The sequence below is a fragment of the Convolutriloba macropyga genome, chromosome 6 (genome assembly GCF_964194025.1).
Source record: "Convolutriloba macropyga chromosome 6, txConMacr16.3, whole genome shotgun sequence".
Lineage (NCBI taxonomy): Eukaryota > Metazoa > Xenacoelomorpha > Acoela > Convolutidae > Convolutriloba > Convolutriloba macropyga.
In genome coordinates this window covers 962,940-980,352 of record NC_134473.1, presented here as the reverse complement: position 1 = coordinate 980,352, position 17,413 = coordinate 962,940, and the positions used below count along the sequence as shown (strand labels likewise).

The window sequence follows — 17,413 nt, the reverse complement described above, 5'->3', positions numbered from 1 at the left end:
CAGACCTTGGAAAAACCTCTAAAGTCCTATATTGAGATCAGTGAATGTGAAACCACCAGAGATTTAACTGAACAACTTGATACTGAGATTGAAGAAACCTTTTCACCACCTGATCCTGGGTTCTGGAAAACTTCTCAAATTGAGTCCGATGAGGAAGAAATATTTGATTTTGATGCAGCTCCAAAAGAAAAGCCGTTCTCAAGATGTCCATATATTGATTTCGAAGCAGAGGAAGAGCCGCCTGCAAAGAAGCAACGCTTGTCCAGCAAGCGTTAAATATTGATGATGCTGCCCAACTCCACCCCGGTTGGGAGTCTCAAGAAGTATTGACAAGGAGATACAAAAACCTGCGACTGCTCCGCGCAGGAGCTTCTTGTGACAATAACAGCTTTTATAGGGGATAGCTGCCCAACTCCACCCCGGTTGGGGTCTCAAGAAGTATTGACGAGGAGATACAACAACCTGCGACTGCTCCGCGCAAGAGCTTCTTGTGACAATAACAGCTTTTATAGGGGATAGCTGCCCAACTCCACCCCGGTTGGGGTCTCAAGAAGTATTGACGAGGAGATACAACAACCTGCGACTGCTCCGCGCAGGAGCTTCTTGTGACAATAACAGCTTTTATAGGGGATAGCTGCCCAACTCCACCCCGGTTGGGGTCTCAAGAAGTATTGACGAGGAGATACAACAACCTGCGACTGCTCCGCGCAGGAACTTCTTGTGACAATAACAGCTCTAACAGGGGATTACAATGACTTCTTTTTCTAATCGTGCATTTCTATTTTTAATATCCAGATGTCCAGACAACACAAGTAGATGCTGAAGAAGGTGCTGACGGAGAAGCAGTTTTAAACGGGTACATATATATAACTTTAAACAATGACTTAAAACAGAATGTTGTGTCTTATATTTTTTATTAGATGTTTGTTAATAATAATTTACTGTTTGTTCTTAACCTTGCTTCATTAATTCAATATCCTTTTGTACTCCTCTCTTACAAGAAATAAGAAATTCAAAAGTTCTAATCCGTCCTTCATTAAATATGTTAGTTTCATATCCTCTGATTCTTAAAATAACCATCAAGAGACATGATAACTGTCAAGCCGCGGAGTTTGAGTAAATATCCCTTATAAACTTATAAACCTACCACGTTCAAAATCGATTTAAGGTAAGTCTTTTACAATTTCAGGCAACAATCCTAAACTAAAAGGGAATAATTGCCAAGAACTTTCCATCCGCGCGCATGATCGAACATGTTTGGGTAAAAAGAGCCAAAAAGTGAGTTCAGGTGTATAGGTTTGTTACTACTTATATATATATATATATATATATATATATATTTACATATATATATATATATATATATATATATATATATACATATATATATATATATATATATATATATATATATATATATATATTTAGGTAAAATGAGACGATTGATATTCTAAAACTCTTTCTACACCAATGTGGTTAAAAATCGAGAGTGTGGTTGCCAATTTTCTATGGGGTTAGTAAAAAAGAGTCTTCTTTTTGAACCTACATGACGCTGCTGATAGAGGGTATAGATTGGTTTTTTAATTTGAAAAAATTTTAGGTGATAAGTAGAAAAACTTCTGTATGAATAATTGACAACAGGAGACTCAGCTATGTTCTTTTATTTTGACTTTCCGTATTAACGGATTTCATTTGTCCATATATCTTTTTTTCTACTTTTAAAGATTCCGTATTAAAAATAATCAGGAAAATTTTTTTGCTAATGGGAATGAGCAAAATAGTTTTATTTCAATTTAAAAAATTTAACTGTCCTGCAAAAAATTTTTCAGTGTTTTCTGTCCCGTAACAAAATCCGGATTAGGGTTACGAATGGGAGCTAAAATTAGTGACCGCCCTCTGTTTTATTGCAATTTGGGCTAGGGAAGATTCCTCAAAAGTCATCTCATTCCTGCCTATTGCAGCCCCTTCTTACATCGCAATTTCGACGATGACGTAATTCCTCAGCTACGGGAGACTCAGCTATGTTCTTTTATTTTGACTTTCCGTATTAACGGATTTCATTTCTCCATTTATCTTTTTTTCTTTTTTTAAAGATTCCGTATTAAAAATAATCAGGAAAATTTTTCTGGTAATCGGAATGAGCAAAATATTAAGTTTCATTTCAATTTAAAGTTTTATCTGTCCTGCAAAAATCTTGTCAGTGTTTGCTGTCCCGTAAAAAAAAATCAGGATTAGGGTTACGAATGGGGGCGAAAATTAGCGACATCAAGCAAATTTAACTGAAATTTGTTTCAAGGGTTGATGTCCCAGGTAGACCTCATAAATCAACAATTTCTTTAAAAAAGGCAACCTCTTATTATTGTGTCTATGAAAAGCATTAATACTAAAACTTTTAAAAAAAAGGTTTTGCGAAAAACTAATGTTGAATCAAAACAAAAAAAATCTTTGAAAAAGAGAGAAAAAATTCAAAAATGTTTTTTTTGGTGATTCAGATTTTATAAAAAAATGTAGTTTATAAAAAAATGGAAAACAGCTATTCTGCAGTCAATTGGAACCTGAGCTTCAGGCGATAGTTTTCATCATTGTTTTATGAAAAACTTGTACTAACAAAACTTCATAAACAAAAATCATTTTAATTGCTTATTATCACTCAGCTTTTAATAGTGCGAAAATTGATGTTCCGGAGCTAGCCTGGTCCAGACCATTTCGAGTTTAAACCTGACCTCAAGTGCGCTCGAAATTACAGGGTCTGGAAAGTGGAATGAGCGCACTTGAGTCTGATCGTAGGCGGATTCAAGCGCACATCAGTCTTATAGGCGGATTCGAGCGCACTACGAGCGCATAAAGACTGTCGGGTGCGCTTGAGTCTGGATCAGGGCAATTTAGAACTGGGACGGTCTGGACCAGCACGGTTTTGGTCTGGGTCGGTCTGTACCAGGACGATTTCCAGCGCACACCTCAGCCTGGGGCTCCTTACCTAAAATATGAATTCTATATATGACAAAACATTGTCCGCCGACTCCTTCATTAGTTGACAACTAACAAAATTTTATGGAGTTGAACTGTCCATAAGTTTTTCCCAAATTATCATTACACCGAATGAGCCCAGGGAGGACCGTTTTGCGATAAAATAAACAACAATTGACAAATGTTGTTGAATGTTTTGATACAAGCTGCTGTCCTAAGTTTTTGTATAATAAACACATGCATCTCTCGTACAAATTGTTTATATTTTAGGTGGAATGAAAAGGAAAGGAAACCATTTCACGGAATTCAAAGGATACTTGTTGTCCTCAAAATCAGAAAGAAAAAAGCACCCCTGAAAATTTTGAACAACTCAAATCAATCATTGATTTTATTTATGTCTGGAATTTTTAATCTTTTTCGGTTCACTCATGCTAATAATAAAGAAGACACAATTTTTCAGCACGAGAACTTTATTAATACTTTACAATGAAAAGTACGTTCCTCACACTAAAATGAAAGTCAAAGTACAACTACATAGGAAAACCATTTAAAATTATTATCCATTCCTAGCTATCAGGTTGTAAATTTATCAGAACATCTGATCAAACTTAAATGGAAAAGGTTTAACCTATCAACAAAACGTACGAGAGATTTTGTCAACAATTGCCTCTTTATTACCTAGTAAATAATTGTGTTTCACCTTCTAGACTATAATCAGTGTTATACTAAACAATACTGTAAATATTTGCTCAGTAGCCAAAAGGTGAAATAAGTTCCGATTGGTTAACAATTGCTCGCTTAAAATCTATTGAAAAATTTTCTGCCCTTTTGAAATAAGGGATGCGATTGGTCAGAATACCTTGAACTGTCTGGACTATACGAACAAGCTGCGGAAATTAAGAATCAATTGGGCCAATTTCTCTCAAACTCGGTTGAAAACAAAGTCGAGTTATTTTTTAAGGTCAGATATATGAGTTTTAACTGAATCAACCAAAATAATGAGAAGTTGGGTTTTGAGGACGTGAAAAATAAACCAATAACGGCAAAAAATTCTTGTTGTCTGCAAAGTATCATAGAAAAAATTTTATTGAGTTCCCAGATCAAAATTTGCTATGTCCAGAGCAAAATAAATGTCATAACAGGGCCGAGGTATACCCAAATCTTCACGGGCAATCCTTCCCGATCTGTGTATCTCTAAAATCTTACAATAAATAGATACTTAAGCAAAATCGGCCAAAATTGTAGGGAATTGCGCAACCCGTGTTCGCAAGTGTCCAAATTTAAACCGCGGAATTGAGATACCCACTGTGTACCCTTTTTGCGCGCTAAAAATAAAAACTCTGCTCAATTTGGGTATCTCTTTTCCGCACTCAGCGTAACTCGATACCGTTTTGAATTTACTGAATTTTTGCAATGAATGTATCTATAATCCGAAATGATGCCTAACTTTTAAACTGGTTCACAGTTTTATCAATTGATAGCATTTAAGTTGTTTAAAGGTTAATGATATACCATATAAAACTCAAATTTAAAAGAATGTTTTAATTCGTTTTGAATTGTAGGTCGGGAATCCCCACATACTCCCAAAATCTTTTTTCTAAGAGATTTTTCTGAGAAACTCAATTATTTTGTCTAAAACTTGATAATATTTTGATACGAAAAAAGAGTAATGTTGTTTTAAAACTGTGTGTTTTGCAAGCTGTTCCGGTCATTTGCCGACATAGTTAAAAGAAGGAAACAGAGCCATAAATTGAGTTTTAATAATCTGTATTCTAAAAAGAAAACAAATTCTTTAAACTGGAAATAAGCAGCTTAAAATATACAGACCCGGTTTGTTACCAATGGTTCTGTTTTAGCTGAGAGATTAGCTATTTGAATGGTATCCACGCTGCGAATACGCTGACTAATGTATACAGTGGAATCGCGGGGCGAATCTGTTTTAAAGTGAACTTTGCTGAATTTACTGAATGGAATTGCTAAGCGAATCCAGGCTAAGTTTAGCTTTTGAATTTGAAGAGCGTTTACAAAGGCAACTTGAATTCAGCAGATTAAGAAAGATTATGATTAGTGAAATATTAGTAGTGTGAAAAATCTATGAAATAATTTAGTAGACTAGCGGGAATATCTATATATGTGAATTAAAAAAAGTCATCATAACCTTAGTTATAAAATGTATGATATAATTATTAAATTTAGAGGATTATTTGAATGTTGAAATAAACAAATTAAATTCTATAATTTTATGGATTTGAAACGCGAATGCATTTTGATAAGTTTAAACACAAAGAGGTTAGATTTCCATATGGATAATGTGAACTGGAACTGAGAAACGAATACAACAAATAAATTATGAAACACAAACTAATTTTGGATTCGCAGGGTGAATATATGAATGAATTCAAACTTAAACATTTACTGACAGTTTGCAAAGTTTTACTAGTTTTTTTCTAAATTTCATTTTCAGCATCCTATACTGACATTTCCCTTTCTTGTTCATGCTTATAATAACGAATTCGAGGGTCAGGTCCGATCTGTATATCTGGTTGTGGTGGAGATGGGATGCGATCTTGTTCTGCATTCTGGAATAATGCCAACACGGATTCTCCGGTTGTCGATTTTTGTTATTCTTGCTTTTTGGTTTTTCGTTTCTTTGTTCTTGAGGAACTTGTTGATGCCAATGAGCTTGTTTGGGAAATGTCCGCCTCCAAGAAACCATAAAATTCAGGCCGTTTACGTTTGCGACCTTCGCTTTGTATTTGTGAGGCGGGTACTGTTGAGGGGCCAGGCTGTTCTTGTGGTGCTTGTTCACTTTCATTGAAAGAGGTTGAAATGCGGCGGCGTTTAAGATGAGGCTTGGAGGGTTTTCGAACTGTCAGAGCTCCAGTTACATTTGAGTTTACGGAGGAAACTACTGACGTTGTATCGCGTTGTCGATGGCGAATTTTGATTTCCCCCCGCTTATGCTTCTTTAAGTCATTAATGTGTTTCGCTATTTTTGTCTCCGTGGTTTGCTCATAAGGGGCTGGCCGACGTTGTGCATATGTCAATAAATTCGTTGCCCGTTATGCTTTAGTTCCAAATTTTTCAAGATCACTATATCGAACTTTGACAGGCGATCGTCCAGGCTCAGTTATTTTGTTGTTTTCGGCGAGGAATGATTGACGTATGATCCGAGTTTGAGGACTTCATACAATCCGGCCAGTTGTTTCTTGGCCCTTTTCTTATGAGGAAGTTTTCGGGCAAGTTTGATTTTCAGAGATGCCTCAGTCCTAGGGATGGGATTAGTTATTTTCGGGTGGATAATGAAGCGCGATTCCATGTCAGTAGAATTGCGATAACGGCGACCTCATCTTGTTGTGCCTGGCACATGGTCTTTTCAATTTCCAGATCACCTCTATCTGGATTGATCCACCCTGCATCATCAAGGAAGTCTTCCCCAGGAACGGTATCAGCATCTAAATAGTATTTAGTAATTTTTACATAAGTTGAATTTAGACTTGAGGGATCAGTAATAATATTCTTTAAAGGAGTATTTGCAGGACGAACAAAGTGAGCTTCAAATGGGGTTATCTTTGTAGTTTTCTGTTTTGTTAAACGTAGGTCAGAAATAAATAATTTTATTGCAGCAGAAGTAGAATATGTTTCTTTGCGTTCAGCTTGCATACAATATAACGGCCTTTTTATTGTTTGGATCATTCGCTCCACAAATCCAATAGCTCTATGATCGCCTACAGGAGCATCAAGAATGTTAATATTGTTTTCATTGCAATAATTTGTGACTTGTTTTCCTACTGGACAGGTTGCTTGGTCTAAGCGTATCGTTCGTGGAATAAATTGATTATATGCATATTCACGGAGAAATTTAAGTACAATAGCACCATTAGCTTTTTCGAAGATTTCAGCTGTAGGATATTTTGAATAGCAGTCAATACATGTGAGAAATTAAATTTCTTTATCTTTTTCAATCAGTTTCGGACCCCCAAAGTCAATTTGAATCTCCTCATTAGGTTCTTGACATACTTTATTTGGATGCCATTTAGATTTAGGGATAACAGGTTTGAGATTCTTACCAATTTCTGTACAGGGAACACAATCAGGTTTTTTAGCTAGAATTTCTCTTTGCATGTATGGCCACCATGCATATTGGGATAAGAGATCATCCCCCAGCTACCGGGGTGTGTCATGTGAATCGATTTGATTACGGCGTTTTAATTGAGTTAGGGATTGCGACTCGTTCGTCAACACAAATACAACCTGACTTCACATGAAGATCCTTTCAGAAAGAATGGATGTACTGGCTGTTTTCCTTACATCTGGCCTCATCGTCTTGTGTCACACAGTCCCGGATTTCTTTGAGGACTGCGTCCTTGCCTTTAAGGACCGCGAGAAAGGACTCCGTGAAGAGCTGGTTGAGGTTATTTTCAAAAATTTCTTCCAGGGGAAGCTCAATGTCCCTAGTTTCCGGCGATGAGGAAGTCTGGGTGTTGTTGAAACTCGAACACGTATTCATATTTGGTGTTGAGTGGGTTTGAATTGTCACTCGGGGAGTTTGAGGAGATGTAGGAGGGTGGGTTCGAGGGGACTCATTTGCGGACATTATGATGTGATTGATTTTGTTATCGGAATTAATTAGTGAATTCAGTTTGAAGTTTGTGATCTGGATTCGCGGAGTGGATACAGTATTGATTTTGAGCATGATTTGCGTGACAATTGAAACTTGAAATGAATTTTGAGTTATAATTATTTACTTTTGCTTTAGTAGTGAATGAATTATTTGAGGAATGTGGAATATGTGCGTCGTGTTTGGGGAAATTGTGAGAGTGGACGCGCGTCATGTTTACAAGTAATTTGCGTTTGGAGTTATTGTGCTGTTTTTGGAATGGAGTTTGATTTGAGTTCCTGAATAAGGTGGTAATTGCGTCGTGAATGCGGGAAATTGTAGCAACCATAAATTCCTCATCATATTGAGTGATGATTTTTGCCTTCTGATTTGGTTGGCGCGAAATATAATCAACTAATTCCATAGTAGTGCCAGGGATATGTTCTATATTAAAATCAAAAGGTAACAAACGATCAATCCACCTTGTTAATCGACTATTATAAGATTTATTTGAACAATGAGATTTCAAAATTGAAAGGAGTGCTCTATGATCTGTCAAGACTGTAAACTCTTTTCCAAAAAGATAATATTTAAAATAATCGATGACCCAAACCACACTAAGTAATTCTAATTCATTAATGCTGTAGCGTTCTTCGTTGCTATTAAGAAAACGAGATGCAAAAACCACAGTTCTACCCTTCACAATCCAAACTTTCTAATGCGGCGCCTAGACCTTTTCTAGATGCATCGCATTTGACTGCCGTTTCCAGTGTTGGAATAAAATGAATATTTTTCGTAGCATTTGCAATTGTAGTTTTAATGTGTTCAAAGTGAGTTTGATGATTTTCAGTTCAAATAAATTTTTTATTTTTCGTTAACAAAGGTCGAAGAGGGTGACAAAATTTTGGCAGATTGGGAATAAATTTGCCTAAATGATGAACACTACCTAGAAATGACCTTAGTTGTTTCAGTGTTTTTGGAGCCTTGATTTCTGCTATAGTTGCTGTTTCTGATTCTATGGGCTTAACACCACTTCGGGAGAAGGTAAAACCAAGCCATTCTGATGTTTTCCAAAATGACATTCGCTCAGGTTTATTGTAAGGTCTGCATCAAGTTTTCGTAAGCAATTGTGAACGTAATTGATGTGCGATTCCTTGCTACCTTTACTGACTACAATTATATCATCAATAAAACAATATGTATTGGTTAAGCCAACTAATGTGTAATCCATAGCTTTTTGAAACTCCGCCGGCATATCTGTAAGACCGTAAAAACCAGTTTCAAAGCGATACGTACCAGTAGAGTCACCACAAATGATATTAAAATTAGAGTGACGAGAAGTATCCGGATGTAACTTTAGTTGGCTATATGCATATTTCAAGTCAATAGTCGAAAATTAAACATTGTCAACGTGATTGGAATGGTTGATGTGTTGTGAAATAGAATCGATAAGAATATCTATATTCGGCTTTTGATACTTATTTTTATGAATTGCTTTATGAAAACTTTTGAATCGAGAGCTAAATTAACAGATTTGTCTTTCTTAAGTGTGATGACGATCGGAGAACTAAAATTTTTATCTGAGCATTCGTTAAGCTTTTCAATCTGTCCTTGATCTGATAGTTTTTTCAATTCATCAGATACTTTGTCTAACCAGATTATAAGGACACAAAGACTTTTTTGATGTGTTGGAGTATAGTTTTCATGAAATTTTGAACGAACTGTTTGTAAATTAGACTTACCAATTCTGGAGATTAAGTCCGGAAAATCAGTTGCAATCTGTTTTTTGATTGGACAGTGTTCGTGTTCTACCTGATTAACTGTCTTTGGACTATGAGATTGTTGAATTGAATGTGCGAGGGCAGGGAACAAATCGCTACCCATCACTTAACGGTGACCATCCGTCACTACTTGAACTTCAATTGGATTCGCGTACCAATTGTTACTTCGGATTGGAATATTCCAAGGGTTTGAATGAGTTCGTTGGAGAAAATCTTCAATTGTTTGGGAGCCGCCTCGCGTATCCATTTTGAATTTGGGTCTTGGGAAATAATAGAGCTTTCCAGGGTTTCAATTATTATCGTGCAAAAGCTGCCCAAATCCATTAAAACATTTGTTGCTGTATTTCCAAATACCACAGGAAGGTTAATTGATCCTATAGAAGTTGTAGAATCCGCTGAAGATACTGATGCAACACAGTTGTCTTCATCCGATGAATAGTTAGATTATAGATCAGGATCAAGATTGGACTAAATTTTTTTAACATCATCAGTTTGATCATCTTCTTTTTCAACGTTATTGACACGCGGTTTGGGTTTTGGGCAGGAATTAGGATCCTTAGGTTATCGACAAACCTTCGCAAAGTGATTTTCGATACCACAATTATTGCATTTCTTTCCACGTGCAGGGCATTTGTTACGATGTTCCGAAGTTCAACTAAGTCCACAAATGTGGCATGTTGTAGGCTTCTTCCGGGCAGTGGAATTCATGTTTGAGTAGGGAGTAGCATTTGCGATGCGCATCCGTTGAACTTGATTGACTGTGGAATTGAGTTCGGATTTACTAGCGTTCATTTTAAGTTGTTTAGGAGTGCCCATTTCAATGTTTATTGCGATTGTCAAAGCTTTATCGGGTTCCACCGTCTCTTTAGGAGCTCTTTTTGAAGATCCTTATTTTGCATGTTTGAAATAAAGACATCTCTGATGATGGTATCTCCCTTTTCTCCCAGATCACAGTTTTTGGAAAGTTCTTTATGATGACCCTAGAATTTTTCAATTGGTTCACCTTTTTGTTGTTTTCGCGTTAAGAAGAGATATCGATCGAATGTTATATTGTGAATTCGTATGAAAGTTTCGTTTAAGATATCCCAGAGATTTTTAGTTGAAATTTCATCCTGATTAACAGCCGAATTTTTTGAATTGAAAACTCGTCGTCCTTCTGTTCCGAGGCTCAAATACATCAAAGATGATGCTTTTAGATCACATTTTTTCCAAGATTTGTCTCCGCATAACACGCCTACAGTTCCAAAACGTAAACAGTGATTCTTTCGTGCCGTCTTTGCTTGTTCATTTCGAATGAGCCTTTCTCGTTCCAATTTTGCTGTAGGGTTGTCAACAGCGTCTACATAGGCGGGTTCGGGAGGTAGAACAACATGCACCGGAGGGTCGGCAAAGAGGAGATCCACTACAATCCCTTCGCGAGCAAGAATCGCCAAATTGAGCTGTGTCCTCCAGTTTTCCATCGGAGAGGGGGCTCTAGAGTTGCTTTCTCCCAAATGGGTTGAATTCCGGGTGGAGATTTGCGGCTGTCTTTTAGTGCTGACTGCGCCATGTTATAGCTGAGAGATTAGCTATTTGAATGGTATCCGCGCTGCGAATACGTTGACTAATTTATACAGTGGAATCACGGGGCGAATCCGTTTTAAAATGAATTTTGCTAAATTTACTGAATGGAATCGCTAAGTTTAGCTTTTGAATTTGAAGAGCGTTTAAAACGGCAACTTGAATTCAGCATATTAAGAAAGATTATGATTAGTACAGTATAAGTAGTGTGAACAATCTATGAAATAGTTTAGTAGACTAGCGGGAATACCTATATGTGTGAATAATAAAAAGTCATCATATCCTTAGTTATAAAATGTATGATATAATTATTAAAATTAGAGTGTAATTTGTAATTTAGTACACATATGAGTTTCGATATATAATTATGTATCCATAGGTATCACAGGTTCAAACAACAATTAACGTTTGAATTTCTAGGTTGGCACGGAGTTAACACAAGTCTGCATATAGATAGCTTTGAAAGCACAAAATCTGAAAACGAAATCTTGAGCGAACGAAAAATTTAAGAATTTAAGACTCACGTCAAAAACTCATTGCTGATTCAGCACTTTTCCCTGCTCATTTCATTATGCAGCCTTGAGTGGAACTTATAAGTTTTTATCGATGAAAATAATTTTTATTTAAAGTCAAGTGAAAAACTTTAAGATCTTTTTTCATTTGCTATTTTTACTCAAAGTTTATACAATTTGGCCTGCAGCTAAGCTAGCATTTTGTCTTTTTGTGGGAATATTTTATCAGAATGCTTCCATTTTGTGTTCCAATTTTATATCAGAGAAGTAAATTCAGCTTTTATAATGCAATTTAAACGTATTTTTAAATCCCAAAATCATGCAGAGGGTACGAAACGGTGGAAGTTGCGAGAATTTTTGAAAACTGTCTATGATTTTAGTGAAAACCGAAACTTTGAAAACATCATTTAAGCAATGATTCAATTTTTCAGGAGCTTTTAAACGAAAACATTTTTGTATCAGGCCGCGAAAGAACTCAATCATCCAGAATAGACAGCAACGAATGTGGGAAACTGGGGCGCTAGAATTTTCCCTACCAAAAAAGGATATGGATTGTTTATACAAAAATTTGACTTGAATGCATTAATCAATTTGTTATTTTGAATTTACCTAAACATAAATCTAGGTTTGCAATTTTTATCTTCCTAATTTTTTAAGGTTTTATTTTCTGTTAGGCATCTTTGGTGCATTTTTATAAATATTTGAATCATAAATCAGCTTTTGTTGTCCATGAGAGCTTGATTCCGCTAATTTATATCTGCTATTTAATTCAATAATATTACGCAAAATCTGTACCGTTCGTAATTTTTAAATTAAACTGATAACAAATGACGTAACTGATAAAACTGATGAAAAATAAACAATTTCCTGCATTTATTTCGTTGTTTGAAGAAACAATTTCCTGATCGGATTAATTAGATCCAATTTTTGAAAAAGATTAAAGAACTTTTTGAATGTGCCTGAAGAAATGTGAGTAATGTTTGAACAATTGGTCTTTTAATCTAAGCAGCATTTACTGAGTTACATTTACAGCATTTATTTAAGTTACATTTTCACGCGTTAATATTTTTCGTTTCAGTTGATTATTTTCAGCTTTTTGGTCTTCTGCTACAGAATGTCGGCCTCAAAACCTCCAACTGAAGAGAACACGCAAATGTGGAGTGAGGCAGTTAAAGAGCCAAATGTTATTACGAAGTCTAAGCAGACTTATTTCATTTCGGGAACCGAGCCTCCGATCGGCAAATCACAATCAACACGTGTGTAGATGTTGACCCGGGTCAAAATAGAGTATTTTTTGTCCACGTTCTAGACCATGCCCTGTTATCAGATCATCTTTTCTGACTATTACCACCTGGACCATTTTTCACTAGGACCGACAAAAATTTTTTATCAGAGGAGTTTCATATCACGAACCATCGATCTCATCCATACACATTTAAAAAGAGAACCCATACGAAATTGTTAGAACTACCGCTTTGACATAAATGACCACAATTTACAAGAGACGCTGTAATGGGCAGTTCTAAGTTAAAACTTTATGATTTATAACAGCAACCCGGGAAAATTATGATCAGACTGTCAAACAAGGCTTTGCCCTATGATCAGTTAAGCGCCAGATTTTTCCTTACTACAGGACTCTTCTTTAGACCATTAATTATATTCTGTCTTTCCAGGCTACATATTTTGGGTCGCTCAACCCCACATGCGTGACCTAAATTGATTTCATATATGGGAAAAATCTGGGAAGCCTCAACCTGGCAGAGATTCCCATACTGAGAGGAACTGATACAAAATTAACCAATTACTGAATTTTTTTGAAAAAAATTGTCCATTTCGTGAGAGTTTTTTAGTTTCTTTTTGTTTCTTTTTTCTTCTTCTTTCCACGAAAGTGACTGTTTTTGTCGCTTTTGCTATTTATATTTTTTTTGAAAAAAAATAAAGTTCACGAAGAGTTTTACAGGAGCTCGACAACCAACTACAGTAAATTTCATTGCTCTTAAGAACCGTTTATCACCCCCCCAGTGATTCTAGAATTATCATCGGGTAAAATCTGCAAAATGTCAAGTTTTTAAAGTCGTCTCATCAGCCTTTATTAAAATGCGAATCATGTGATTAAGAGATTGTGAGATCCTTCTTACAGCCGCTTACGATGTGAACCATTTTTGATATGTCCAACATAATAATAATTCAGGCTTTACACTATAGAAATTAACGAAATCATTAGAGAAAAATAGAAAAGTAATTGGTTGCCTTGAGCAGAGGCAATTTATGCTGCCTGTAGCTTTTGATACAAACTATGTCTTCATTTTTTGTACAGAAATCACATAAGTCTAAGTTTTTGATCCGATTTGACTTGGACAGGGATCACAAAAAAGCTCAAAATCAGAATCATTTGTGGTGCAATTGGTGTTGCAGCAGTGTTGGTCCTTACTATTGCAGCCGCTGTTTCGTTTATCATCGCTCAATCATATTCGTCCTCCAATCAGAGAACAGGTAATCTCACTTTTTGATTTGTTTTTCAATGAACTGATTTTTTTCCGAAAATTTATCTGAAGAGTTTTTCCTGCTCAACTATCGATGATTCATATACTACCCTTTTTTCGTTTGTTCCTTTTTCATTAATGCCCGGGTCGAGGAAAAAAAGGAAAAATATGGGAGATGAAAATTTTTTTTTGCATTGAAATGCGGTGCAATTATGCATAATTTTGCAGTGAATTTTGCAGTGAAATGCGGTGCAATTATGTGGTTTCACCGCTGGAGAAAGAGATGAGCTTAAAGAAATACACCAAATTTGACCACCTACTACAAATTATCGGCCTTACACGGGTTCGAACCTTATAACTTTCGTATGTCAGCCACTTCTTCTTCCACTGCCCCAGCTCTCAATAACTTCTAGGATATTTGTTTTGAATTAAATCAAATTCACTCTACATTCTGTAAAACAGGAGCGTTAAAAACATGTAAGAGTTGCGGTTTTTATCGTTAAATTACATATTTTAGCGACAAAATGTTGTGATTTTTTTTTCAAGTTCACCGCATAATCTCGTGAAGAAATTAACCGCTTAAAAAATTGTCAAAAAGATGTAAGATTAGGGGATTATTTTAGTGGCATCAAATTCAACTTTCGTCTCAATTCCTCCCTTACAGCCCGATACTCCCTTATCTTGCATTATTTTACCCCTAAATATAACACCTAATCTTACATCTTTTGGACAATTTTCTCTAAACGTTGAATTTATGTAATTTCAACACCAATTTATGCGGCGATTTCATGTAATTTCCCCGCATTCACGGCTCATCTCACAAAAATTGGACACTTTTTTAATCGATAAGTTTATGTAAATTCACCGCTACCAGTAGATAAGTTTTTTCACGGCATTCACCGCCTAAATTTATGTAATTTCACTGCATTCTTTGCTTATCTTATGAAGTTTTCTGCATTCCCCGCTTAGCTTGCATGTTTTTTGCGTTAAAGCCAGGTGTTTTGCTTTATTTTCTGCGTGTTTAAGTTAGTTTTTGACATTTTTTGCCTATTACAGTATTCTGAACATCAAGGAGATTGTAATGAACAAATTAGAGACCAAAAGCTGTTTCACAAATTGCGTCTGATAATAGTCCGAGTTTTTGTTTCCCATTCAAAATAGCTGAGCAAATTACAGCAAACAGGAGATAAAAGAGATTAACATGTGGAACAGATTCAACGAAAGGCGGTGTTTGTGTTTTTCAAAAGCTTTGTTTGAAACAAAAGAGGAGACATTATTTGACCTTTGAGATCCAAAACAAGGATCTAAGCAAAAACTCAGAGTTGGCTTTAATTATTTTCAAACTTAGGATTGAATTCGATAACTATCACTAAAAATGTAAGAAATAACTTTTAGTGAAATAACTTGCAGTTTTTTTTGAATAACAAGAAAAAAACGAAAAAAAAATTTAAAAGAGAAAAAAATATTTGAACATTAATTTTAAAGTTTTCTGCATCACTGAGTTTTTGTCTTAAGTTCTTAACTTTGGGAAACAGCAAACTGAGAACTTTCAGAAGCTAAACTTATTAGATATATCGAGCTCAAAAAGCAGACACAATGTTTTTCGTTTCCTAACGAGTTCGTCGTCAATTCAGATGATATCTTTTTTTTTAAATTTTACGAAAGTTTCACAATCATTTTTGTCCAAGTTTACCAACTCTAGGGTTGACACCGTTTTTGAAAGCAAGGGGAAAAGTTCACGCAATCTTTGAGTTGAAAAACTGTTGTGAATTTATTAAATATCTGTTAAAGTCTTACATATTGTTAGGAGATACTGCGAAATCATTAAATTTAGAAGCCCAAATTAATATCCAGCCTCTTGTTTTGCTCAAGCAGAGAGAAGAAATGTAAACTGATATTCTATAATATTTTGAGTGAAAGACATCATTTCTGACTTTAGTTTAATTAATTAATTGTCATAAAAAAACAACGGCAAACTGTGAAGTCAAAATTTTTAAATTTTCGTTATTTATTTTCTCAAATCTGACAAGTGAACGCATATAAATTTGATAAACAAAACAGTTCATAAATTTTGAGCAATTGAGGAAACAGTAGTGCTCCTGCGTCGTTTGCAAAGTTCTCGACAAAAATTTTGTCTGCTGAAGAGTGTCTTATCTTCTAAGAACGAACCATCTCAGCGAAAAGTTGATGACAATCATTTTATTGCGGCTGCAAAATTGAAAAAGTCAAGGAAAGAAAAGACAAAGTTGTAACTACTTGATAAAAGCTGTAATATTCCATTGTTTCGATGTATTTTCCGGCAAATATATGTTAAATACCAATTGTACATATAAAAAATTTAACTTTATTTGCTGATTTTAGAAAATAGCATTAAATATAAAATTCATTAATAAAAAGCAGTTAATAGGTTTTCAATTATGCAAGAACACATCTTATTCAAAAGTAAAATTTTCAAATTAATTGAACCCAAAACTAATTTTGAAAAATAAAATTGTAAACACTGTGCAAAAATTTTGCATTTTCCAATTCATTTTTTTTAAAATAATGGTATGAAAACTTCTGCACAAGATAGATAACTAAAAATTGTGGTTTTTAAGCATTCAATTGTTACAAACTGTGTGAAAAAGTGCATTTTAAAAAAATTGTGATTACATAAAAATTATTTTACAAGGAAAAACCCTTGCTCTTGTGAATTCAGTTGTTCATCTTTCAGTTGTGAATTCGAAGTATGACTAATTAAAACTTTCACTTGACTCAATAGAATATTAACACCATTAACTATGGTTCATTTTAATGCATCAGTGTGAAATATTTGGGGGAAGCAGTGAGGTAGAGGAGGGGAGGTGGGGTGGGTGTAGAGTGGGGGGGTGTAGTTGGAGGTAGAGGTAAAGGGAGAGGGAGCGAGGGGAGGAGGGAGGTAGAGGTTGCGTCACTATTAGACTTCATGCTAAAATCATGTTTGTTAATTGCCCTTAGAGTAGAGTAGAAAAACCAGTAAGCCACGAAAAGAATAAGGTGGTTTTAATAAGGTGGTCAGACCAATGACAGACGGTATTTTTTGCTGCACAGATAGAGGTCATCCGGCAATTTGCCAAACACAGTTGCACAACAGTATGTCTAAAGTACATGAGCAGTATAAACAAAAGTAAATGACTCATAGGGCGCGAAAATGCAGACTATACATAGTAAAGTGGGACTTGATCAGAGTAGAGCTCCGCACAAAAAAACATGCTGTTTTTACTATTATTTAGGACTGTATTTCAATGTATGCTAGGTCCGGGTAGCGATTAGTTGATTTCTCTCCTTCGGCTAATGTTTCAGTTTTGTTCGAAATTATTGATAATTTTCAGTTTTTAGTGTGGGTTAGAAATTACAAGGGTTGAAATAACATGCATGTGCAGTTGCGCAATACCGTTCCTACGAACACGTAAGAAACTGCTCATATCGATCCGAATCCATTTATGTACAAATAATTACGGACCAAGTTTAAATTCAATTGCAATTCAGCAG

At 35.3% G+C, this 17,413-nt stretch overlaps 1 protein-coding gene across 1 annotated transcript in view; it reads left to right on the top strand.

Moving 5' to 3' along the window:
• Window positions 1-12,469: 12,469 nt before the first annotated feature.
• LOC142340680 (uncharacterized) overlaps window positions 12,470-17,413 on the top strand; it is a 29,683-nt gene continuing 24,739 nt past the window's right edge. Inside the window, exons 1-2 of the mRNA XM_075391373.1 lie at window positions 12,470-12,676; window positions 13,782-13,913. Coding sequence (XP_075247488.1) covers window positions 12,535-12,676; window positions 13,782-13,913 — 274 coding nt within the window. The 5' untranslated portion in view covers window positions 12,470-12,534. The remainder of the gene's footprint in view (window positions 12,677-13,781; window positions 13,914-17,413) is intronic.